The sequence below is a fragment of the Nesoenas mayeri genome (assembly GCF_963082525.1).
Source record: "Nesoenas mayeri genome assembly, chromosome: 15".
Taxonomy (NCBI): Eukaryota; Metazoa; Chordata; class Aves; order Columbiformes; family Columbidae; genus Nesoenas; species Nesoenas mayeri.
In genome coordinates this window covers 1,463,030-1,488,690 of record NC_137559.1, presented here as the reverse complement: position 1 = coordinate 1,488,690, position 25,661 = coordinate 1,463,030, and the positions used below count along the sequence as shown (strand labels likewise).

Below are 25,661 nucleotides of genomic sequence, written 5' to 3'. Positions count from 1 at the left end.
GCAGAGAGAACGCCTCTTTGGGTCTTTGCTTTAGCGTTAGCAAATGAAATGGGGGAGCTCTTAAGAACAGGGTGTTTAATCTCTTAATGCTCGTCAGGAAAAATGGCTTAACCTCACTGTTGGGACATGAAAACGCCTGTCCATGGGGTGGATGTGACGGGTGCAGTCGGAGAGCGCTAATGGGTGTCTGCAGCAGGGGACAGAGCTGCCAGGCTGTGCAAAAGCAGCTGCCACCCTGTCCTTGAAAGCATCGCCTGATAGTTCAGCAGTGATTTATGGGCTCTCAGACCAGGGTGTGGGTGCTTTCCCTCAAGGCACAGGATAAACTGGGCACAAACAACAGCTTCATTCAGTGCAGCTTTCTGCAGCTTTGCTGCAAATGCCGCCGCCTTGTGTTTCCTATAAATAGGCCAGTAAATCTTATAGCTGTTAATTTATCAGATGGCAGAGGAGCAGTCGGGAACAGGAGAAGGTTCGCGGTAGGGTACAGCTGATAAAAGGTGCTGCTGCCAGCTCTGCACACCAGTGCAATTCCCTTGCAGTAGGACTGGGGTATAGTGGTTTTCCCTTGCTCACAGCAGATGCTTTTGTACCTTTCATGGTGAGACATTTGCTTCCCAAAAGCATTTAGGATGGGAATGCATCATTTGCAAGGAAGAAGGATAAGAAATGCCAACAAACATCACTGCTTTCATTCTCAGTCATAGGAAGCTGGAGCTCCCCAGCTGATGTAAATTGTCATACGTCCCAGAAAAACAGCAGAGGAATTCAGATTTACACCAGCTGAAGATTTAAACGCTGTCCTTTGGGGCGGAAGTTGGAGAAGGCCGTGATTATTTGATTGATAGTTATATAGCCGGGTTGGATGGACTATTGGACTGTAGGGTGAGATAATATGGTGTTAATGCAACCTTAGAAGGCCTGAAAGCTTCCACTGGAGCAATTGAGAAAGCTAGAAGATGCAGGCAAGATTTTGGGCATATTAACAAAGTTAATAAGCTTGAGGCTTTAGCTTCTGTTGGCTTGTATTCCTGTGTTTATAGGACTACAGACTAGATGTTATTGTTGTTATTCAGGTGAGCTCTAGGTTTACGCAGGTAGTTACAAAAGGCAGCGCTTGTCCGAAGGTGCCTACTTGCTTGTACTGTCTTCTGTCAACACCCTAAAGATTACTTGGCTTATGTGTTATTTTGTATTTGTCTGCAAATATGATGGCAAAAGAAATTATGAGACATGAAAGAGTACCCTAAAATAGTAAAATCTGTTAATATGCACTTTCCATTCCATGTGGTTCTTGCATAAATTGGGCAGCATTCTGAATTAATTTTCCCCTGCACTTGCACAGTTGGAAGGAGATCCGGCTGCAAAGCACTAGAGAAAATGCATGGGACATAAATATGTTCTTTCTCAGTGTGAGGAAGACACCCTTATTAGTTCAGTCTGGCCTGCAGTGATGTAATGCAGTTTATTTTGGGCCTGAGCAGACAAAGCAGTGAGCAGCGTTGCAGTTAAAACTCAATTGCTTTAACGGCCAGACCTCATCCTTTGATGTCTCTTACCCCCTTTCAGGAGCTACGTGTGTCGAAGCGACAGCAGCTCTGCTGTGTGTTGGGTGTTGTTTGGTTTAGGTCGGGTTGGTTTGGTTGGTTTTCAGCCTCAGAAGCAAAGCTCCTTTCTCCTGCTGAATGACAGGGCTGAGCAGCGCCTGGAGAACAAGCCTAAAAGGGCACAGGTTTTATTGCACATCAGACATCCCATAGCACAGGAGAGAGCCTGCCAGGCAGCCAGAGCAAAGAAATACAGCATCGGCTTAAGTGCTCCTGGTGTCATTTGCTAAGGTGTTGATGCAACTGGTCTTGTAGTTCCACCAACCCCAGGGAAGTTCCCCTGGCTTTTCCCAGGTGAAGATCTGTGGGTGGTGAAGGTGGTGCTGTGCTGGGCACCATACAAGTGCAAAGCAGGATAGCGGTGCGGCTGAGTGTGAGGTCAGAGCAGGCAGATGCTGGCTCCTTGGAGAAAGACAAGGCAGTGCCACTCACAGGGGTGGCTCTGCAAAAAGCGGGGATCAGGCTGAATTTGACACGTGTAAATTATCCCACTGCTTTATAAGCAAGAAAGTGTAGTTTAACAGCTACAGGGAGCTACATCTGGCTAAAATTGTCTAAGATGCTAAAAAGTCAGAGGAGGAGATGGACGACCAATGCTCACATGAGCTTTGGTTCCTTAGGAAACGGAGCTCGTGAGAGCACTGAGAGCAAAAAACGCATGATAAAAGCAACTATTTCAAAGCTTACCAGCAATAACTCGCTGGGCTGTGTGTGTACCATAGGACAGAATGGCGGTGCAGAAGAGGGTCACCTGTCCGCTTGCCCCTCGGCAGCTCGAGCGAGCTCGGGGGGCACCGGAGCACCCCCTGCCCCTGGCGGGTGTTTGGCTGGTTTGGGATTTGTGTGTGTCTGAAATAACCTGCCATCCTTTCCATGCTGATTGAACACCGCTGTGGCCGCCGCTGCGGGGCGGCTGTGCCTGCCCACGGTGTAACACACCGCCTCCCCTCACAAGGTATATAAATCCTTTAGCTTTTTATTTTCCCACTTCCACCTTCTCTCCCTTCCCCCGTCTCTTACACGCTTACAACATCTCCTCGTGATAAAAATAGCCTTTGGTGTCAACGCTGAGCGGAGCCGCCGTGGCTCCTCCTGCCCTTTGTTCCCGGGGCTGCGGCACAAACCCGGGCGCAGGTCCCGGGGATGTTCGGTCCCCGAGCGGATCTGCTGACTAACGTGACCGGCTTTGCAACAGGGGCTCGGAGCCGTTTGTCACCCGGCCAGAAGCACTTTATTAAGAAAAATCAGTTTATAATCTCTGCCACCCATCCCGTGCTTTAAGCGGTGGAGAAATCTCTGCAGAGCAGTTGCAATGGTTTGTATTAATGTACCCAAAGCCTAGGGATGGCCATGGAGGCGTTTCTGGTGACAGCAGTGAGATTGGAAACGTCGCTTTATAAACAGTAAGTTATGTTAGACTCTGGATACCAGAATAAGAGATTTAGAACCACATAATGCTGCAAAATCATGTCACCTTTAAAGCCCAGCCTGAATTATGTGTCTGTAAAGTGAATAGTACCGTACAAATAATGAATTAATTTTCTTCTCATTCTGTTTTTTTTACTGGCAAGTTTCCCATAATGCCAGTGACTTGCCTCTTGATTTACACCATATATAGAAATTCAGAAAAAGCCTAATTATAATTGGCTCTTCTGACATTTTTTGAGCTGAACTTCTGAAAACACTGGCTACATGTGTAATCTTGATCCGAAGATCTTCGTTTTTCAGGAGTTTCTGTGACTGTAAATCTCTATTTAACCTCAATGTGCATACGGCTGATGCACAGAGCTGTCAAAAGCTTTAGCAGGCCTTGATCTTAGCCCATAGTGAGGAATTTTCAATATAAAGAAATCGGTTAATTTATTTCTACTTATTAGCCTCAAAGAGGAGTTGCTGCTTTGCTCTGACTGCTTTTTAATGTCACTGTTATCTGATGCTAGTTGTAAAATGGATTAAATCCTCTTCTGATGCTTGAAAGGCTCAAGTATTAGAGCTGGGCTTTGAGGGGAGCTCTGGCGTTTGCTGCCGCTGTCCCGCTTTGATGGGAAGTGCTTCTTTTTGTGATGCAGGGCTGCAGCGTGTGCGAGATCTGCAGAGCATCCCTTGCTGTGAGGGGCTCTGTGCTCCTGGTGTCTTAGCTCCTCTCTCCTACCCTGCAAGCAGATCCCTCGCACACCTAGAGGCCGAAATGAAAACCAATAGTAGTGTGACTAAAAAGCAGCAAAAATCAGAGTAGCCCAGTGTTTTGTTGAAAATCGATGCAGGACTTTGCGAAGCAAAGGTTTGGATATGAAAGAGGAGATGTTTTGTGGTAGGAAGTCGTGACAGCAGTTCCCTGCAGCGTGCTGGTGCTTGGTGTGCACGCTGGGATTGCATCACTGGTGCCTTCTGTTAAATCACCGTTTCCAGTAATTTCCCAGCAGCCGGTTCCGGTATTTGGCTGAACCAAAGCACCAGGTTTGACTCTTACCGGATTTCGGCAAGATTGTGTTATGAATCTCAGTGCTCCAACCTGCCCTTGTCTGTAAGGTCTTGGCTGCTCAATCCCAAAGTCTGGCTGCATTTTCACTCTCCCCAGCTGAAACAGCGAACAGTTCCTCTGCTTGGTGCTGATACCCCCTTGCAGTTGGTGTTTGTACCTGGGGGAGGTGGAGGAGGTGGCTGGATTTGTGTCTGAATGAGGAGCCCAGGGCACGGGGATGCTGCACCTCTTTGGCACGGACCTCTGCCTCGTCTCAGTGTCCCAGGGTGTTAAATGATTTGGCACTGCAGTGTGCAGGGACCACAGGGGGAATTTGGCTTCTTGGCTGAGTTTTGCAGCCTGCTGGGAGCTTGGTGCTGTGCAGCTTTGCCGATGCATCTCTCATGGTCGTTGGAACAGCGGGGAGCGTGGCGGGGGGATGCGAGCGGCCAGGGTGAGTGGTAGCAGGGCTCTAGCCCTCTCCGAAAAGGCTGCAGGCCTCATCGCTGTTTGCATTTCAAGGGAGTATAAGAGCATTTTTTGCATTTCAAGGGTGTGCAAGATCATTATGCACGGATTGCATCCATGCTCAGGCTGCTGTACCAAAAGTGGAGAAAGAGCGTTTGGCAGAGAGGCGGGTATGTGAGCGGATGGAAATTGCAAGTGCCGAGTGTCTCCCAACCCAGTATCGAGGTAACATGAGGCCGATGTGCAGTTGCCAGGAGGGGGTTAAATCATGAGCATCCCTCCAGTGAGCAGCCTCGCAGGGCACAGAAACCTCCTTCTCATGCTGCTGGGGCCACAGAGAGGGCTCTGTTCTCCGGGCACTGACATCAGCCGCCGGCCGGGACGTGAGTCATGCGGGGAGCCAGGCTCGGCGGGCGCTGGGCCCCGGCGCTGCCACCCTGCACCCCAAACGGGCTCCACCGCGGCCGGGGAGAGCTGTTAGACATCTCACTTAACGCCGGGGACGGTGCTGCTCCACAGCACACGTGGCTCTGGAAGAAAAATGAGATGAGTGAAGGAGGAAACTCTATGGAGAAGTGTGTTTGCTGATGCTCAGCCTCCTCTTCATGTCTTTCCAGTATAATTCTGCACTTAACATTACACAACTCCCTGTCAGGACTTGCTCCAGGAAACCTTTCCCCATCCTCTCCTTGGAGGTGTGAGGGAAATGGAGTCATTGCTTTAAAACAAATGGCTACTTCTTCCTCCTCCTCCTCAGCAAGCCCTGCCAGCGCTGCTGCGGGAAGCGGATGGCGGGTGATGCTTTGCAGGTCACCTCTCCGCAGCCTCATCCAGAGCAGAGTGAAAACTCACAACAGCCTGTCTCCAGGGTGAATAAATATTGAGCCAAATTGCCTTGGAAGGAAAGGGATCCATGTGAAAAAATCCACTAAAGAAACCAGCAGCAGATATAATCCCCAGCTGAGTGTCGGCATCTGCTGCAGCATCAGCAGTGCAGAAGGTGAGTCCTGCTCAGCCCTTGCTCCAGGTAGCACCTTTGCAATACAAACGATTTACTCATCAAACACGGGCTTTACTGCAGGAAAGACAGATGCAGCAGGAGGTCACAGTGTATTTGTCTTCTTACTGTTCCGTCTCCTGCAAGGGGCTCAGCCTGTGACAGGGTCCCACATGTGGCATCGTTCCCGTGCCAGGATGCACTGACGTTTCAGCGGGGTGAGGATCGTAAGACCAGGACCCAGAGCAGCTGTTGGTGCCTTCCAGGAGCGTTTGGAAGCGCTGATTCAGACTCGGTGCAGCCCTCTGAAGGAGTAATGCCCGTCCTGAGCCTCCCTTACAGCCCAGAGAAGATACTGTGCTGTTTCCCGGCCTTGCTGAGGAGACACCACACAAAGTTGCCACTGAAAGGCAAAGGAAAAGGCTCTAAATGCAAAATCTTTCCTTTTAGAGATAAATTTGGTGCATTTTTTTTCTCCCTCTCTGTGCTATGGCAAGAGCCCAGCGACTTCTATTATGCTTTCCAGGAAAGTCATGAATGTTGCAGTGATGAAGTGATGGGGTGGTGATGGATCTTACAGATAGCTGCTACAGGAAGAAAAACATCTAGCAAAGAGAAATACACTGATGCCTTCAGCTGCCATAAGGTGTAGGAACATTTAGGTAGCCAAAAATTGTGGACAAGGACCTGTGTGTCCGAGCTGGAGCGGAGGAGGAGGAGGAACACTGGGGAGGTGGGTAGCAGCACCATGACCTGAAGCTGGATGCTCACAGCTAGTTTAGGATCCAGCTGTAATTTTAACAGCTGGTTCTGTCAAGCTGCCTTCAGCACAGCTCTGATCCAAGCTTCTATAATTAGCCAAAGAGCAGCAGCTCTCGTGCGAAAATCGAAGCAGCAGCGATGCTGGAGCCGGGGGCGCAGAGCGGCGTGCGGGACCTTGCAGGAAGGGAAAAGGGCTGGCCCATGAAATTTTAAGTAGTTGGGCTTTGGTCTTTTTTTAATCCATCTAAGCACTTTGTGCAAAATGTTTGGTTAGGTTCTATCCCCTCAACAAAGCACGCCTAAGAAACGTTGTTTCATTTCGTGTCATCCTTAACGGAAATACCTACGTTTGTCAACCCAAATCAAAAGCGTTTCATTTGTGGTCAGCCCGAGGTCAGTTGTGTTTGCTGAACTTGCGCAGTTTCTCACGGGGGAGATGGTCTGACCCCCTGGATTCCCGTGGCGGCTGAATGTGCTGCCCTTGGCTTGGGATGTGCTACAGATGCTCCTTGGAGATGCCCTGAGCGTCTGAGGGTCAATCCACCCAGTCAGTATAGGCTATAGGATCAATAAGTGTGTGAAACACCCCAATTATAATTAGCATGAGTCACTCCCGTCCCTGAGCTTTCCTTATTTGAGGTCAACCAACTTAAAATGCTCTATTTCAATATTGCTCAGGCTGCCTGTTCCTGTAACCTTGGGTTTTTACAGTCAATAGATGGATCTGTACCAATTGGAGAGAGCTAAACAGAAGCATGAGGCTGGTTCTCCGTGTTTTTGATATCAAACATTTAGGGGAAAAAAGAGGGCAACCATCCCTTTCTCTTTCTGATGGGTTATGAGGGTGGTTCTCGGTGTCCCAGGTCTCCTGGTGTTTCTCAGTGTTTTTATACTGTGCACGTTCACATTCCCTGTGTGGTGACACAGGACCAAAAGGCTGGTGCATCTTTCTTTTGCTAATGAGGGAGTGACTAGGAAGCAATATGATAACAAAGTACATGGAAAATGCTGATTTCATGGCAACGTGTCCCAGCTTAATTAAATTTCTGTTAAAGAAAGATCCGTTTAATGTTGGGGACCTGCGCAGGGCCAGGCAGTTTCTGTCGTTCACCAGACATATAGTAGTTTTCCAGAGTGAGGTCATGTCTTTCTCTGCAGTTTGCTGAAGATGTAGTTGAGCCTTAGATCAGCTTGGACCAAGAAGCGCAAGAGTTTGCTGATCCCTCTTTCTGACCGACACCAGCCTGTCTGCATCTGCGTTTTCCCCCTGCAGTGAACTCGGCTGAGTTTTCACCTTGCAATCTGATGCAGCAGCAGAATTGTCCGTACCCCAGCTCTTGGCTGCTCGCGGTGCGGTTGGACTGCGAGGTGCCTCCCCAGCTGGCTAAACAGGACTGATTTCAGAACTTCGCTGCGGTTGAGGTGCAGACACAGCAGCCGGGTCCATTTTCATAACCAGGGCAGCCCTTCAGGGAAATTATTTGTTGCTGACACACTGCATAACCGTATATCCCCAAAATACCTAAAAGACGAGGAGGTTGCTCAGCAGGGAGAGCAGAGGCCGGAGGAGGAAATTTTAGTATAGCAAAATCGATGGAAGTTTTGGTCAATGATTTACTGCAACAGAATTTCACCTTGATTTGTATAATTAGAGGAGTTCGTAGAGTGGGATTGTGCTGCTCCAGGGGATGGGGGGTGATCGTGTTATAAAAAACAAGATGTGGAAATGTCCCCGTGCAAGCAGGGGGTTGTGGCTGCGCTGCCGAGTGTCCTCCTTCCACAGCACAGCTGCCAGCGCGTCCCATACCAGCGGATTTCAGCAGCAGCTGTAAAACCAGCAGCCAGGAGCAGGTCATAAATGGGAAAACCTCTCCTTTCCCTGCATAAAGCAATAGCTTTGCCTGTAAATGTGTTGAACACTCCAGAATAGACGATCAGGAGCTGTTAGCACCACAGCAGATGTGCTCGAAACCATTTGGATTTATCTTCAAAGCAAACAAAGAGAAATGTTGTGTGCGTGCGAGGACGGGTTTCCGTGATTTATGGCTTCACGGCAATGCTGCCTGCGTGAGGGGAATGCTTTATTCCGGGATGCCCCAGAGACAGGGTCCTAAACCCGTCTGAAGTCGCTGGTGGACTTCTCTGCTGACTTCTGTAAAGCTCTGTTGGGGGATTAAATTCATCTCATCCTTGCTTGGATTGATCTATGTGAGCAGCTGCCCAGGCTGAGATTTTAGTTTATTGGTGTAGGTAAGAAACCCATCTAAAACCATTTTGAGCTCAAAGGATATTTTAGTCTGATCCCATAGCTGTGGCTTGAGGCTCCACAAGCTGCCCATATGAAATCCAGACCTTCAGGTGGTTCTGGGTGCTTTGCAGTTGTTTTGAGCTGAAAGCTCAGCAGCCTGTAGGTTGGCATCGCCCATCTGCAGTGCATGTTGAGGGCGAAAAGGCTCCTCATCCCCATGTCTTTTGGGGTCTTGCTTCTTTGCTTTCTGTATAGAAGTCGTTGTGGTGGCAGCGGTGGCAGCGGTTCCTCCGGGTGCCAAGCGAGAAAGCTGCAGCTTTTGTGTCTGTCACTTGCAATGGCTGCGGTGAGGACTCTTTGGGGTGGTTGTGTCTTGCCCAAAGGGGATCCTGGTCTCTGGTTTTGAAGTAGTTTTGCTCTCAAACTTCAGCTTCTGACAGCACAGTTCTGCATGGATATTATTATGATTTAGTTTTCTCGCCCAGCTTTTCAGCCGGATCAGGCTCTGAGTGCGTTCAGTGCTGCTAAGTGGGATGAGCATCACACTGGGAACCTCTCAGCTTTTATCTGCCTTTCTATAATAAGAGACTGACTTCAGAAGATCCAAACCTGAAGGTTATTTACCTGCAACTGGATTTCTCTCTCTGAGCCACCAGCAGCTCCCAGGTGGGGATGCCACTCAAAAAGGAAACTTTTGATTTCCAAGTAAAATTAGATTCCGCATCCAGTTCTCAGCAATGCAAGCGCAAGACTTCCAGTAAAGACATTTTCTGTAGCAAAGGGTTTTAACGTCTCCCAGCAGATACAATCGAATTGCACTGCAGCATCCAACAATTATTCTTATCTTTAATATGTAAACACTTGCTCAGTAATTAAGTTACCATGGAAGTTGTACTGTATCGATGGTCAATTATAAGATAAACTGATAAAAGGGAGGATGTGGCTGTGTTCTCCACAGTGCACGCAAAACCTGATATGCCTGCAACAGTCGAGGTGAACACTTGGGAATGGTGTATTTTGATGTTTTCTCCTGCTATTTGTTCCCATGCAGTGTTTGCATGGGCGGTGAGCGCTCACTGGGAGACCAAGAATCACTCTTTTAGAAGGGGGTTTCTTGTCTGACGAGTGTCCCTTGCACCACCTCACGGGCAGTTGCTCGCCCAGCAGTTGTCACCTCCTGCTACATTGATTTCCCACCTTTCATCCCGCTGACGGCTGCGCGGAGCCATCTCTGTGTCTCATTTCTGCTGCACTTAGTGCGAGGGGCAACGTGATTCCATCCAAGATACGATAATACAGTCATTCATCCTCCCAGAAGGTCTTTGTCACCTGAGAGCTGCTCCGTAGGGAATCATAACATGTGATTAAAGAAACCACTTAAAAACAGCTTAGGAAGCTGGATTAGGTACATGATCTCTTATTATGTCTGCTTTTAGCTGACAACCCAGTGAAAGAAGGGGGGTCTGGATTACATGGGGAAACATCAGACCTGACGGGAGTGTTTTCTGACTGTTAGGCTTAGTGGTGTCATGTACGATTTTAATCAGATTTAAATAGTGGCAAACATCACAGGCTTAATGGATTTCAGCTTTATTATTGGGGCTTTGCTTAGAAGCAATTTGGATTTTCAGCTGTGAGCCAGCGCTGTAAGTGTATTCACGATGACATTAAGAGGGACTGGAAATCCAGGGACCAACCTTGCATTTAAATACCACATGCCTATCTGTGTATGGGGACAGACATCTTCTTTCCGTCAACCGCAGGATCTCGATGTGTTGTTGAGCTCAGCCCCATGTTTTTTCCATAGAGACGATGTATTTGGCTCCATTTCATGTATTGATCCCAGCAACTGAGTAGCTGAGCAAATAACTTTTTCCATTTCAAAGGCTTTGCTGCTGAAGATGAAGCAAGATGACAACATATTTTTGCAGGGATCTGGATAGTTTGTTTTCCATGCTTGGCTTCAACCCTGAAGTTGTCTTACACATGATCTAAAGTGGTCCCTGTCCTCTGGTTTAGGGGGCCTGAGTTGCTGTCCTTGGCCTTCCCATGGCAAGGCTTTGTCTTGGCTGCGCTGGTTTGGGGTGATTTGTATAGAGGAGAAACAGTCACTGAGACACTGATACTTGTATTTCTGCAGAGCTATGGTGCTGCCTCCAAATCGGTTCGTTTTGGGTGGCTTTTTTAGCATTGTGGGAGAAGACGCCTTGCAAGACATCGGTATTGAAGATGGTTTTGTAAAACGTTTGCCTTTTCTCAGAGGATTGGTAACAGGAAACAACCTTGTCCATCCAGCACTCAAGGATTGACTATCTAGAGCTGTTAGGGACAGAAGTTACCATTTCATGATGGTGCTGGAGGTCTGTTCCGCTGGTCGGTGCTCCCGGTCCTGCATGAGCAGAATATGGGAAGAGGGGAACATCCATGCTTTCCAAGTTCCCCTTAGGAGTAGCTTGTGGCAACGTTCTCCTTGTTAGTAAAGGAACTGTATGTGTTCCAACTTCTCTGTGTGTTCTGTGCCACCTAAAATCACTGACCTAAGGTTTCATCTTTCAGCTCTGGGCTGAATATTGATGTTTTCCCTTAGAAGGCCAAGGAGATGTCTGTAAGGTGTTATCTCAATCATCTACTAAATCCTGGCTTTCTGTCTGATGTAGCCATTCCAGCGCTAATTGCCTTTGATTAAGTCAATCATTTGCGGAGTGAGTGGGTTAATTGGGTATTGTGGAAGCAATCAATCTAAACAGCCGCTTGCATCCATAGCTGAGGCTCTACAATGCAGCAGGACAATAATTGTTTTATGAGCTCCTGGAAGGCAGCAGGGGCAGACTGGGTGGCAACAGGAAACCCTTCTCTGCAAAATGGCCTTTAGGAAGGGTAATTTGCATGCTAAGTGCTCATTAGGAGAGGACTGATAGATTAAGAGCTGGGAAATTCTCTCCTTAAAAACATGTGCTGAGAAAATGGTTGGTGTGGGTGTTGGTGTGGGTGTTGGGACACATGGCAGATCTGGGGCTCCTTTCCCTGGTTGGGTTGGTGTGAGGAGCATGTGTTGTCTTGGAGGGGAAGAGAGTTGTCTTAAGGGAGGATGGAGGGAGATCACAGTGAGAGTGTGACGTGGGACGTGCCGGGCAGCCATCCTGACCTGAGGTGCGCCAAGAGCTTACCTGCCAGGTGTGCTTCTAGGGGCAGAGGGGTGATGGTTCTAAACTGTAAGAGGGGAGATTCAGCCCAGACATGAGGAAGGAATTGTTTACAGCGAGGGTGGTGAGAGCCTGTCCGAGGTTGGCCAGAGAGGTGGTGGATGAACTATCCCTGGAGACATCCCAGGCCAGGCTGGACGGGGCTCTGAGCACCCTGAGCTGGTGCAGATGTCCCTGCTCGTGGCAGGGGGGGCACTGGGGGAGTTGGGAAGGTCCCTTCAACCCAAACCATTCTCTGATTCGAAGAGGCTGGTTTGCAGGACCACTAAACGCGTTCCTGTTCGCTCCAGAGGGAAGGATCCCGTCTCGTCAGCGAGCCTCTGCCGTCCCCTCTGCCTCCTGCACGTGTGGTTGCTGACATTTCCAATCCACCTGTATCTGCACCGCTGAACATGTAACGAGCAGGAAGCGCATTTACCCGGAGACAACTGCAGAATCGTTTTTCGGGGAGGCTGTGAGCTCCTCAGCACAGCTGCAGGCAGGGAGGAAAATCCCAAGCAAGGCGCTGGTCCTGTGCAGGGGAGCAGCTGAACCCTTGACTACAAGCTCTAAATTGTTTGACCAACCTTGACACCACTTGCCGGGTCCCTTGTGCATGGGAAGGGTGAGTTTGTCTCTGGACGGTGATGTTTTCACTCCATGAGAAAATTTAGTATTCCTTTTTTTATGATTTTTCAACTGGAATGCAAATGCTTAACGAATTCAAATGGAGCTCATTGAAATGTTTTGCTTTGGTGCTGGTGGAATGCTGCAGGAAGAAATGTTACAACGTACAGCAATCAAACCAAACAATTTACGCTGACACAGCCAAACAAAAGCTGTGCAGTTCTTCTTGCAACACTATTCAAAGTCCAGTCCATAGGAAAACCTTAGAATATGCCGCCTTCTCCATTCAGCCCTCTGACTATGGGCAGTGTGGTTTATTTCAGAAGAAATATCCTTCAGACTCTGTTTGAAAAGGAGGTTGTGACATTGGTGTCAATGGTGATGCAGGATGTCAGGGATTTGCCACTCAGCTGCTCCAAATAACTATGCAATTCCTTAACCTTGCAGAAAAAGCGGGCACATCATCTCCACTAAGTACCTATTTACCGTTCTGCTTTAATTAACATCTTACAATGTTAATATAGCAGACTACTCCGCTTCTGACAATCAGAGAAGTGGTGATATATACCCTGCAATTTTAGCAGCAAAGTTGTACAGTTATATTTAAATCTTCTCCAAAGCTCTGAATTGGGGTCAAATCAGTTTAACTGCTTAGTGGAAAGAAAATCTACTTCTCTAAGTGGAGCTGCCCTGCCCGAACTCTAGGAAAATGTCATTTTTCTTGGGTTACTCATGCAAGTAATTTTTGTCTCCTATTTCAGGTTTCATGTTTGTCTTGCAGTGAGACATGGGGGCACAAAACAACAGAGTCGTGCATTTGGGCTCGGGCGTCGTGTTGGCTCTGTTGCTGTGCATGGTTTTGGATACGCTAACGTGTTTCTGCTGAAAGCCTTGGACCAGGTCTGGTTTTACCACAGGAAAACGGGCAGCCCTGATGCCTCTTTCGAGGTGTAATCGCAAAATAAAGCGCCAAAGGTACAAAGAGCAGATGTGGTTTAATGCCAAGTTTATAATGCTTTATGTAGGATGACAAAACCCAAAGTCCATGCACTCTTTTGTTTTCTTTTCCCTTCCAAACCAGTGGATCTGATTGTCCTCCTTGCAGGAGAATATTTTCTTCTCTTAAAACAAAGGCTGAAACTGAAAGAATAATTTTGGGTACTTCCTATAATCCACATTCTCAGAGACCAAAACCCCCATGTTTAACTAAGCACCGTAAGGGCTTTCTGAGGTGGGGAACTAGCAATAACCCTCCTCTTCAAAAATGGGGAACTTGAACAAATTGCTAGCGGAAGTCAGATGGAAAGACGGTGTCTGCGTCAGGTTGTCTTGATAGAAAATCCTCTCTCATGCTTCCTCTGTGGCCTCTTGGGCAGCGAGAAAGTTGGGCTGGAACAGCACCCAGTGGGTCCTGCTGGTTTCTGGGTGCCTGGCTTGGAGGAGCTCAACGGAGCTGACACAAGGCTATGAAATGCCATCTTTTGGTAAACCAATGTGGTGACCCTGCTTTATTTCCCCTGCAGAGTTTTAGCTGTGGTGACAAAGTGAGTGTGGAAGTTCCTTGTTTTACCTTGGAAACTACGTAATGGGTCAAAAATAGCCGTTTGATCCGTGTGATTTCAGGTTATGTTGTGTGCCATTTGTTGGCTAACTTTGTCACAACCGCTTGGTGGGGTTTGGTGGTGTTTTTTTTCAGGTGTCACAGGTTGGCGCCAGAATTGCCTACAAAAGCAAGCAATTGGGTTTTCTTCTCGGCAGGTGGCTGAAGTGGTGCAGAAAACTTGACAATTATGTTAGGTGATGTTAGCAAGGCAAAAGTGGTATTTCTAAAAGGTACCCATAGGTGCTCTGCAGCAGGTCTTCACCAGGCAGCCCTTTCTACAGTCATGGTTGGGTGCTGGTGATCAAGCAGGGTGATGACAGGCGGCCACATCCCTTGTTCTTCACCTTAGGAGAGGAAGCAAACGTGTTGGTGACACGATGCTGCGTGGTCCAACACCAGCCATGAGCACGTGTTGTCGGGCTAGCGGTTGTTTAGCTTCAACATAAGCAGAAGAGCCCTCACGGAGGTCTGGATTTGGCCAGACGCCTCTAAATATGAAGCTGTTACTAAGGCAGTGCAGCCCACAGAGTTGAGGAAGAGATGGTTTAGTTCTCCCACTCCAGTGCCCTCGGGTACGAGATCTGTTCCCTGTTCGGCCTCCTGCAGTTTTGTTTCTCAACACCTTCTCCAGCTGTTTTCACAGTGCGTTAGGTCACGACGTTGAGGACACGTCTGACCGATGCGCTGTTTGCCCGGAGCCTGGGTGGGTTCACGTTGGGTTCACGGTGCTCCGCACTGATCGGTGCTGACAGGGGTGCGGGCAGCAGGTTTGGGCAGAGCAGAGGAACAGGACCCGGGGACGCAGCCCCGGAGGAAGGACGGAAGAAAAAGAAAACAAGAAAACAAAGAATTTATGAAAACCCATAGCAGAGTACAGTGAAGTTAGCAGCCGGTTTGGTCGGAGCAGGCAGGCGCTCTTTTGCTGAGGTTGGGGAAGAGCTGAGGTGGGAACTACAGACAGGGATAACAGTGTTGTGTTGGGTTTTTTAATTCTTCCTTGAAGTGGAATTTGGATACTGTATTTTGTCACAAAAGGTTGGATGGAGAAGATCGAAAGGGTGAAGTGTCCCTATGTAAGAGCATGGGGGAAGCTGCTTTCCCAGCCTGGCTTTGGCACTGGCTCACAATCTTGTCCTGGGCAGCTCACCAAACCTCTCTGGGCTTCGCCCTCTTTGTGTATAACCCTTATGATGCTCATCTGCCAGGGGTAAGCATTAGGTGGACTTCACAGATTTGCAATTATTTGAGATCCTCTTTGGGGAAATACAGAGTAATTTTATTTTTCACCCCTTAAGTGCTAAGGAAAAATCACAAAAAATGTGTTGCGGAGGTGAACAAGTTTAATAAGGAATGCCTGCAGGATCCTTCACCATTCAGCTGTTCGTCATGAAACACTCAACAAATGGATGAGACCCACAACCAAGATTCACGGGGCTGAGCTGCTCCGAGGTGGAGCTGCCAAGAGCCGAGCTCTGTGCCCAGTGCTCTGCTGGACCAGCAAACCCCAGCGGGGCTCTCTGCAGGAAAATATCACCTTTCCTTCAGCATCACCCTGTGTTTCTGTTTGGAGATGTCCATCTCCATCTCCCTCTCCTCTCTCTCCTCCTCTTGTTTGGCATCACCATCCTTTCCTCCAAACCGAGCTCTCTCCAGCCCCCGAGGAGATGTTGCTTGTCCCCAAATGTCAGGCATGGAGAGGCTCTGAAACTGTCTCTGCTGTTCAGTGGAGTGAGTGGAGATGGCTTTTGAAGCACTCTCCTGTTGCTCCAGCTGGCTCGGTGTTAAAAATCAGCACCCTTTGGGAGCAGAAACTGCCTGTCCTTGGTTTCTAAAAAGCGCATTTGGAGAGCAAGCTGCTCAACGTTTTGCCATTCAAGAGAGCAATCAGCAGTCGCCAGCCGTCAGAGCCCCGGCAGCATCTCTGGCTCACGTTAAGCAGATCTCGCATTTCATAAATGTATCAGCCGAGCATCACCTCCTGCCTGTCTGTCTCCTGTCAGAGAGACATTATTCCTATTCAACCCCGTCGTGTTCAGCCTGCTATGGGGTGTGAAGCGTTTTTGCTGATAGGAGCCTGGCAGGTAGCAGCATCTGACTCTGAATCAGCCAGAGCTTCAGTTCCCTGGCAATTAATTCCTACCGCAGCGGTGATACCAGCACATCAGCCGGGCCCTTCCCACGCCGCTGTCAGATGTGGATGCCCTTGGCTGGGTTTCGGTGGCATTCTTGGCTGCTTTGCATTGTTCAGGCTTCAGGTAATCCTGCTTCTTGTGGGTTCTTCTCTTTCTGACACTACAAGTGCCCTCCAACGGGTTAGCTGTGTCTTTTTGCTGGGAAAAGTACAGTGCAAGCCCACAGCTGGGATAGGATTGATGGACTGGATTAGCTGGTTCTGCTCGTGGCTTTGGCGAAATCTCTCCCAGGGTGGGTAGGTGGACCAGGGAAAGAGCTTTGGGTCATCATTCCCCTGATGTATCTGATATCGGTCCTCTGGGGTGCTGAGCTGGTGTACATGGATACAGGTGCCAGTGCACGTGGGTGATGATGCTTCGCGGGGGGTGGAGAGGGCTGGGAGGTGGAAGGATTAGGCAGACAGTGCTGGTTTCTGTCTGCATCCAGGTACCAGCCCGTTTGCAGTCCCGTGGACCAGCCGTCGGGTTTATGATGCTCTGGTTGGCGTTCAGCGTTTCAGCAGCACTTTGCCATTGCACTCATTCGTTCATGGCAGCTGTTGATGGCTTTGCCCGGTGTTCAGTAAAGTCTCTTTGAGGACTCAGAGAAAGTATTTGGTGTAGGATTTTGTAAGTCCACATGTAAGTGTGTGTGTGTGTGTGTGTATGTGCATTTTTTCTTGCTTTAGGTTTTTATGTCATGGGAATATCTCTATATCGCTTATACCTGTAGAGTCAGTGTAGAGGAGCTGGCTAAGGGGTTTTTCTGCATCTTTTCATCTGTGTTTAAATCAATCCTCTATCAGGATAGACAAGCGAAGAAGCAGATTGAATGGGGCATGTCTGCACACCACTGGTTTGCAGCAGGCAGGTAGGGAAGAGGCTTTTAATGTGCTACTAGACATATTAAAAATAAAAACTTTTAGCTACTTATTTGAAAGTTGTTATAAAACATACAATTTTTGATTTTAAAATCCTGCTCCTGTGAGCCAGTAACAAAAATCAAAATGGGTGAAACTAAGAGAGAATGGGATCACACTTCCAGTGGTACTTTTGTATAGTTATGACTTAAATGAATGGGAGATGACCATCAACCTGCTCTGTTAATATTCATAAAACTTGTTTCGGACAGTTCTTGGAGTTTCTTTGTTTTGAAGCCTTTAAAATAAGGGGATGAGTTAAAGTTGTTGGAAGATAAGCTGAGCTTTGTGGCTGCTGCAGGAGGAGCTGGCAGCCCCCAGCTCTAAGTGCTTCTCTTATTTCAGGAGTTAAGATTTTTAGATTCTTCTTTTTTCTCTCTCTCTTTCTGGTTCTTTTGAGCTGTAGATAAATCACATGTATTTTGAATAGTGTTTTTACCCTCCCGAGCAGCAAATCTGCCCACGGGGCTGATATCCAAGGAGAAAGAAGAGGAAAAGCACCAGAGCGGAGCAAGAAGGGCAGATGTGAAGGAGAAAGCCTGTCTCGCTCACGTCTGGAGCAATCCAGCCGCACATTTGCTCTGCTTCGTTTTGAAGCCAAAGCTCTTTTTCTTTTACCCCATCTCTTTGAAGTCAAAGCTCTTCTTTTTCTTTACTCGTGTCTTTTATTCAAATACAGCGTTTTATCCCTGGTGCTCAGCGATTGCTTTCTGCTGCAGGGTACCGAGAAGGATTTCTGTGGAAGAGAGGACGCGACAACGGGCAATTCTTAAGCCGAAAATTCATATTATCGGAGCGGGAAGGCGCGCTGAAGTACTTCAACAAAAACGACGTGAGTACCTGGGGTCGCTGTGTGCAGGTGAGGGATCTTTGCATCTTTGAACAGGTAATTGCTAGGCCACCATGTTATTTATGCAGTTTTCATAAGCACCGAGTCCCCGGTTGCTCCAGGACAAGGGTGCTGGGTACAGCTCACGCTCTCTTTGGTAGGGTTTGCTCTTGGTCCACCACCACAGTCATGGTCGGACACCCCAACTGGCCATTTTACACATTCCTGCTTTGTTGCCCTTTAAGTGGATAAGACTTTTCTTAAATCACCACCAACAGAGTTTCTCTCAGCTCTGCGTCACCCGGCTGACACGTTTTGTATCCGTGGCTGACTGGTGATGAGGCATCACCACCTCGCAGTGCTCACGGGGCTCTGAACCCTCCTTTGCGTGGCATGGCAAGCACTCCAGGAGAAAAGCTCCCTGGTTTCTGTTCCAGCATCAGGCAGCGTGCAAGCATTTGTCTCTCTCCCCAGAGCACATTTCATTTATTGTAAGTGAGAAATGGATTTATTTCCATGAAAATTGCATTTGTGATGAATGGATAGAAACTCTACTATTCTGCACCATGCAACGAAGGAAGCCAAGGTGTTTTCTCCGACCATTCGAGTCTCCCCTGAACATCGCAGCTCAGAGCAGCACAAACCGAGCCCCCAGGCAGTGTTCTCGAGTAGCTGATGCAATCGTGGTGTCATGATGAGCCACGCTGTGCAGTGGAGGGGAACATCCATCCACACTTCTCCATGCCCAGCGACCGACTCTGGTAGCACCGTTTTCTCCTTCAGCATGGTGTGCTATGGTGCAACTGCATCTCGTGGACAGGAGACAACCAGTCATTACCGAGGGAGAAGTGAAAGTCCCAGCCGCCCCCATTCAGTGGCTGTTGGCTGCTCTGGTATTTTAAAGCCGCTTTGCTTCGTCGTTGACTGTAGCCGTGGTGGGAACAGCGCTGTCTAGACACATCCTTTCGGCTGGGGTTTCCCCACCCTGGTCACTTGCAATGGCTTTGTGTCCATGGCAAGTCCCCAAGTTCCCAAAGCGGTGTTGGCATCTCCACCAGCTCCGTGACCTCCACGTGGTGCTGGCGATCATGGCACCACTACATGACCTGCTGGTCCTTGGCTGTGCCCTAAACCCGATGTTACCAAGGGCCTAATCTTGATTTGTTTGGATGTTCTATTCGTGCTTGCTGGTTTGCTTCTCAGTGCAGTCCTGAAAGGGTGGAAAACTTCTAGAGGTATTTTGTAGGAAGACAAACCGTGCTACAAATTTCAAGTGTCGTGCTACAGTGGGTGCAGGTGGGATTGGTGCCTGATCCCGGCTCACCGTTGGGCTAACCCACCCAAGAGATGGCCTGCAAGGTGTATATTTGTCCCTCTGAAAAGAAAGTTCCCTGTTTGGAGGATATGGGGAGGAGCAGAGTCAGGAGCCAATGGCTCATGTGAGAGGACGAGACGCGTGGGGACATGGGCATGGTGCCCCTGCCAGCCCAGCACCCAAGTCTGAAGGTGGCAAGGGGGATAATCCTCCGTCTTCTTGGGCAAGGATGAGCTGTCTGTGGGTATTTGAGGTGCAGAAAGCATCCTGGCCTGGTAGTTAGCAGTCTCCTATTTTGTTGTTGTCTGGCCGAATGGTTCTCTTTCTGCTTTGCTGGTGCTCACCTGGTGCACACGCTGGTCACTTATCCTTAGGTAGAGAAGCTGGAGGAGATCTAGGGGTCAGGAGGCAGTTGAAGAGGCTGAGGCAGGAGCCATGGGGAAGGTGCTGGTCTCTATAGCGCAGTATCCTGCTGTGAGACTTGGCTTGTGCATCTTGCCTCTGGGCTGAAACCTTTCTCCCCTTGAACTCTGCGAAATTTTGCAGAACAGCACATTTTCCCGGCTGGCAGAAAGCTCTCATTGCTGCCCGAGCAAAGTCTCTGCTATCCCATCACCAGGCAGTTTTGTGGGCTGGGAGTCCGTTTTTGTTGGGTGGTTTTTTTTTTTAGCTAATGGCTAAAAAAAGGTGGTTTTTTTCTGACCAAGTGAACTTGGTTTGAAAGCCAATTCTCCAGTGTTTGCTCACTCAGCTGTGTTTTCCAGGCAAAAGAACCCAAAGCAATTATGAAGATCGAACATCTAAATGCGACTTTCCAGCCTGCAAAAATTGGGAACCCACACGGACTGCAGATCACTTACTTGAAGGACAATAGCACAAGGAACATCTTCGTCTATCATGAAGATGGCAAGGTGAGAGCGCGGCGGTAACGAGAAGAGCTGGGTCGCGGTGCTGGGGGTTGGTGCTCGGAGCCAGCACACCAGGTTCTACCCGAACTGGGAGCTCTTGGGGGTGTGGAAGGGATGGGGGTACAGGATGCTCCTGAATTTCCCCTCCATCCGCTATTCCTGGTGGGATATGTAAGTCCTGTCGCTCTCAGGTACCTCCCTGGCCACAATTTAAACTGAAATAAGAGGAAGCAGCTCTTTCCTGTGAAAGCTGCGTCCCACCGTCGTGCCCGTGTCTGTGGTTTGCTGGGCTTTGGTGTCCCGCCTAGCCCAGCTGTGAAGAGGTTTTACTGTTACTTGGGTTTTGGGTTTAAAATGCTGAGCTTTCTGCTGGGCGCTCGTGGAAGGAGCAGCCCCGCAGGTCTCCTGCGGTCTCAGGGTCTCATCTTCCCTGACACTGGTCTGTCCCGAGGGCTGCGAGGAGGTGACAGCCCCTGGGGTCATCTCCTGCCCTTTGGGACCAGAGGTGGCCCCAGGACTCACCTGTGTTCCCCCACCGCCCTTTCCTTCTCCCCTACTCCCCCAGCAGCCCCAGCGTGTCCCCTTGTCCCCCAGAGGTGCTGCCTCTCCCCAGTCTGAAGCACTCGAACCTTATTTAGGCTTCTGTCTCATATTTCTGAGGTTTGATCCCTCCCCACCAAATCCCATCACCAGTCTGGCCTCCCAGCAGGACAGGATTCGGGGGGTTCCGCTGGGGGTCTCGGCAGCAATCCAGAGCATCGCATGCTGCTCTGCACTTGGCTCTTCTGCTGCAACACCCCAGAAGAAAGTGGCTCATGTCTTGGGTGGGATAATCCCATGTGTACTATCAGCCCCTAAAGTAGGTGGGGGAGCCCTGCCGCCCCGGTGACATTTGCTGGAGTAAAGCACCCCAAGGGATAAAAGACAGATGGATGAAGCTGGATGGATGCTGCCACCCCAGAGCTTCACGGGGTGGGACATCACCTTGTGACTTGTCTGGAGGTGTAGCTTTTGTGTGACCTCAGCCCGGTGGCTTCATCAGCTCCTCGGTGTGTCCTGATGGCAAACGAGACTGAAATTGGCCCCAGCACCCTGCTCCAAATGGGAAGGCCTGGGTGCTTTTGTGGTGTCTAATGACTGTGGGCACCTGGAGGGGCCGGGCAAGGCGTGTGTTGGGCTGCGACCATTTCAAAGGGTGTTCTTGTGGTCAGTAGTTGACATGTACCCACCACCAGCTGGGGTGAAGGTGAAGCACCGGTTGGGGCTCAGATTGATGCGTGGGGTGGCTGCTCCATGCGGGCTGCTCTGTGTCCTTCCCACAGCCCCTGGAGACACCCGAACTGGGGCTTCTTGCCAGGGCCACCCCTCCCGTGGGCACAAGGCTGGAGCCAGGCTTCACCTGTCCCCAAATCGCCATCCGGGAGGTGTGAGGCTGCAAAGTGGGTTCCCAGCACTCTGAGCAGGGCTGAAGCTCCCTCTGCAGGGCTTCTCCCGGGCTCAGACAGCTGCACTGCTGCTGCCATCCCTGCTGGCGCCATCGCCGTGGGGACGCTCCGAGCTGGGCTCAGTCTCTAGGAGGGACCATCCCTTAGGGGGAAAACCCAAGATCTTTGGATCTCCTCTGGGCAAATCAGAAAAACGCCCTTTCTGGGTGCTTCTCCTTTCCTGAGAAAGGGAAGCGTAGGGCAGCGTAGGGCAACAAAGATGATTAAGGGAGTGGAGCACCTCCCTTATGAGGAAAGGCTGAGGGAGCTGGGGCTCTTTAGTTTGGAGAAGAGGAGACTGAGGGGTGACCTTATTAATGCTTATAAATATATAAAGGGTGAGTGCCATGAGGATGGAGCCAGGCTCTTCTCAGTGGCAAACAATGATAGGACAAGGGGTAATGGGATCAAGCTGGAACACAAGAGGTTCCACTTAAATTTGAGAAGAAACTTGTTGGGGTGAGGGTGGCAGAGCCTGGCCCAGGCTGCCCAGGGGGTTGTGGAGTCTCCTTCTGTGCAGACATTCCAACCCGCCTGGACACCTTCCTGTGTAACCTCATCTGGGTGTTCCTGCTCCATGGGGGGATTGCACTGGATGAGCTTTCCAGGGCCCTTCCAATCCCAAACACACTGTGATGCTGTGACCATCAGCCAGCAGCAGGAGTTGCAGCAGAGGGGCCCGTTCCCTGAGCCGCAGGGATGGAGGAACAGGCGGCGCGGCGAGGAGAAGTTGTGTTCTGTCGCAGGTTGTCGCTCTGAGGCCGCCACAGCCCTGTGGGTGGCTCTGGGGAGGACGGAGGGGGGACACGGGGTGGCGTGTGCAGTCGCGTCTGCGGTGGCACCGCGGCCGACGGGGATGGCGGGAGCCTGGCAAAGCCGCTCGCAAAGGTGCAGCAGTAATTCATTTGCTCTGCTCGCTGCGAGACATCAATCAGCAAAGGGAATCTCTGCTAACGAGCTAATGAGACGACACCTTCCCATCTGAAAGCGCTGAGACGTTTAATGTTGTTTTAATACATCAGATACAATCTCCTTGCTTTATCTGCGGCATTGTTCGTAATTAAACACACAGAAAATGTTTGACTACTGAGCTCAGTGTCACAAATTCTGGTTTGATGGTGATTTTGCCAGTAAACCACTGCAGAAACCCCCGGGTGCTCGCGGGGCTGCAGAGCTCCGCGCACGCCCCGCAGCCCAGCGCAGCGGCTGGATGTGCCCCAGCCATCACCCATTCTCTGCTCTATTTCGTGTCTGTATTTTATGTTTTCTGTCACTCGAGACAAAGTGATGGGAGAGATGAGACACAGCAGAATCAAGTTATTTCATGTGCAGACTGTGTTAGTCACTATGCTTTTCTTTCTCGTTGTTAGGAAATAGTGGATTGGTTCAACGCCATCCGGGCGGCACGTTTTCATTACTTACAAGTGGCATTCCCTGGAGCCAGCGACGTTGACGTGAGTTTTCCTGCAGTTTCGTTGCGTTTTTTCCCCTCTCTTGCTCATTTTTAGCGTCTCGTTAGCGAGCTGGGAGGTTTGGGGAGTGCTGCGTCCGTCAGAGCGTTTTACAGTCACTGCTCTAAGTGACTGTGGTGGGCTGCAGAGCCCACAGCAGCGTCTGTCACCAGCACCCGGCCTTGGAAACCGTGTCTGTGTTCACGCTCAAACCGCGAGTCGTGCATGTGAGTAACTCCCGCTCCATCAAGTGCACAGAAGCCATAAGGGTCTTTCGCAAAGATTGTCACTATCATATTAAAAGCCAAAACAAAGGCTGGAAGGTCAAAAAGGTGGAGGTAAAAGAGTGTCGGTGCTGTATCCAGGGCGCTGGGATGAGTTCGTGTGTGCAGGTCAGTGCAGCCTGTCTTATAAATCTCTGCCTTGTATTTTCCGGGCGCTGGGACCGCTAATTGCATTTTGTTTTGCTAATGTAATACTAGAGGCTGTATTAGTGCAGCCTGACTGTAAGTACCTTGTATTGCGATTGCTATGTAACGTCACTAGCTCTGGACTTGTTGTTGGTTGCTTTGTTACCTCCTTGGCAAATACAAAAAGCCATAAGAAAAACCTCTTTAGCCGGCTATAGTAGAATCATAGCATGTCCTGAGTTGGAAGGGACCCACGAGGATCATCAGTTGCTGTGCGGTGTATACTTTCCTTAATAATTTCTCCCCCTCTCTGTATTCTCTACTTCTGGTTGAACTGCCCAAATAACCCCACAGACCTCAACAGAGTTGCCCTTTGTCCAACATGGGTGGGAGTGTTTGTACGCTTCCCCCCCTGGCAGCGTCAATGGGAGATCAGCTATTTATATTTTTACTTATCATCCCCTTCTCATCAGTTACTCTGGGGGAGAACAAGTGTAACACTTAGTGAGGTTTGATTTATGAGCTCAACCTCTTGGAGCGTTCAACCTGGGGACAACTCTGCGGAGGTCACCTCATGTATGTGAGGGAGCTCGGTCCTGGGTGTTGCCATCGTTTGCTTCTGATTTGCGGTTGGTTTTCCCTGCCAGAGGGATGAAAAGGTGTTATATTTAAACAGGAGCCAGGTTAAATGCATTAGAGAGGTGAAAGTTATTCACACCGCCCTGAGGATGCTCAGGCTGCCTCTGAGGCTCCCGGGGAGCAAGGGTCTCCAAAGCTGCTTTGGGGACCCATCCGCAGGGCAGAGGAACCTCTTGGAGCTGGTGAGCGATTTACTGAGCGAAGTGTCCTCAGCCCCGTCCCAGCAGCCCAGTCCCGCGGCTGCGAACGCCGCAGAGCCCTTTGCTGCCCAAGATGATGATGCTCCTGGGTGCTGCGGAGCAGCTCTGTGATTCTTTGGGCCGTTGTATTTTGGGGTGTCTTTGCCCTACAAGCTTGACCAGAGTTGGGTGTTGCGGGAGCGTGGTTTGGCGAGCGGAGCCGTTATTACCTGTTGAAATGGGAGACGGGGTCAGGGGGTGTTTTGGTGAGACTTGTCCTCTTTCAAGAGGCTTTGAGAGGCATCTGCAAAGTTCTCGCAGCTACTGCCTTGTGCTCTCTAAGCAACGTTAAAAATACCCCTGGGGCTGGTAGCTGCTGTCAGCAACATCTGCAGGAGGGGACGCTCAGGCAGCCTGTTCATGGGGTTTTACAGGCAATTGTGCTTAGGGCTTGTGTGAGGAGCTCCGGCTGCTCTGGTGGGGAAGGGGCCTCCCCAGGGCGGGCCGGTGGGCTGGGGTTTGGCCCCGGGGGCTTCTCTGGAGGCCGGTGGCTGTGCCAGCAAAGCGCTCAAAGGTGCTTCGTGTTTCTGCAGCCGCCGCTTCTGGGCGCTCTGGGAGCGGGGCCGCAGCCTCCGGCCGATCCGTGGGGAGGGTTTTGGGGTGAGCTCGGGATGGGTTGTCCTTCCAGTGACCCCCAGCCCTGCCCGTGTGCCCAGGGACTCCCAGCTCCCTCCATCTGACCTTGGTCTCTCGTTTCTCTCCTCTTTGGTTGCTGCAGCTGGTGCCAAAGCTCTCCAGAAACTACCTGAAGGAAGGGTACATGGAGAAAACGGGGCCAAAGGTAGGATTAGAACAGTTCTGCAGTCCCCGTAAACACGAGTCTCGCTCTGTACGGGGCTGGGGAGGCTCTGCTGGTGCGACCAGCCCGCCCTCGCTGCAGAGGCAAAGCCTTAGTGCACTAATGCATTAATGCAAACGTTAAAAAATCCAGAACTACTTCACAAACCAACCACGTCCCCTCTCGCTGCCCCTTCCTGCATCCCCACCTGGTAGCGCTGGCCCAGAGCCGGGCTGTGGTGGCTCGTGGTGGCCCAGAAGCCACCTTGTCCCCAGCTGCCCCAGCCCGTTGGGCTCCCCCGGCAGCGTTGGTGTTCCTGGGCCAGCAGGGGCTGCGCGCTCTGGTGTGTAACCCCGCGTTTGTTTGACTCCGCAGCAGACAGAGGGGTTCAAGAAACGATGGTTCACCATGGATGACCGGCGGCTCATGTATTTCAAAGATCCCCTGGTAAGATGGAGGTGCCTGGGCTGTTGGGAATTATTTGCAATGATGAATAAGAGTAAGAATAAAGAATAGGAATAAGAATAAAGAATAGGAATAAGAATAAAGAATAAGAATAGGA

At 50.1% G+C, this 25,661-nt stretch overlaps 1 protein-coding gene across 1 annotated transcript in view; it reads left to right on the top strand.

The window, feature by feature from the left end:
- ADAP1 (ArfGAP with dual PH domains 1) overlaps nucleotides 1-25,661 on the top strand; it is a gene marked incomplete at its 5' end in the record, with an annotated part of 51,397 nt that overhangs the window by 24,592 nt on the left and 1,144 nt on the right. The window contains 5 exons of the mRNA XM_080353802.1: nucleotides 17,766-17,878; nucleotides 19,955-20,101; nucleotides 22,953-23,036; nucleotides 25,040-25,102; nucleotides 25,475-25,546. Of these exons, the coding sequence (XP_080209928.1) occupies nucleotides 17,766-17,878; nucleotides 19,955-20,101; nucleotides 22,953-23,036; nucleotides 25,040-25,102; nucleotides 25,475-25,546 (479 nt within the window). The remainder of the gene's footprint in view (nucleotides 1-17,765; nucleotides 17,879-19,954; nucleotides 20,102-22,952; nucleotides 23,037-25,039; nucleotides 25,103-25,474; nucleotides 25,547-25,661) is intronic.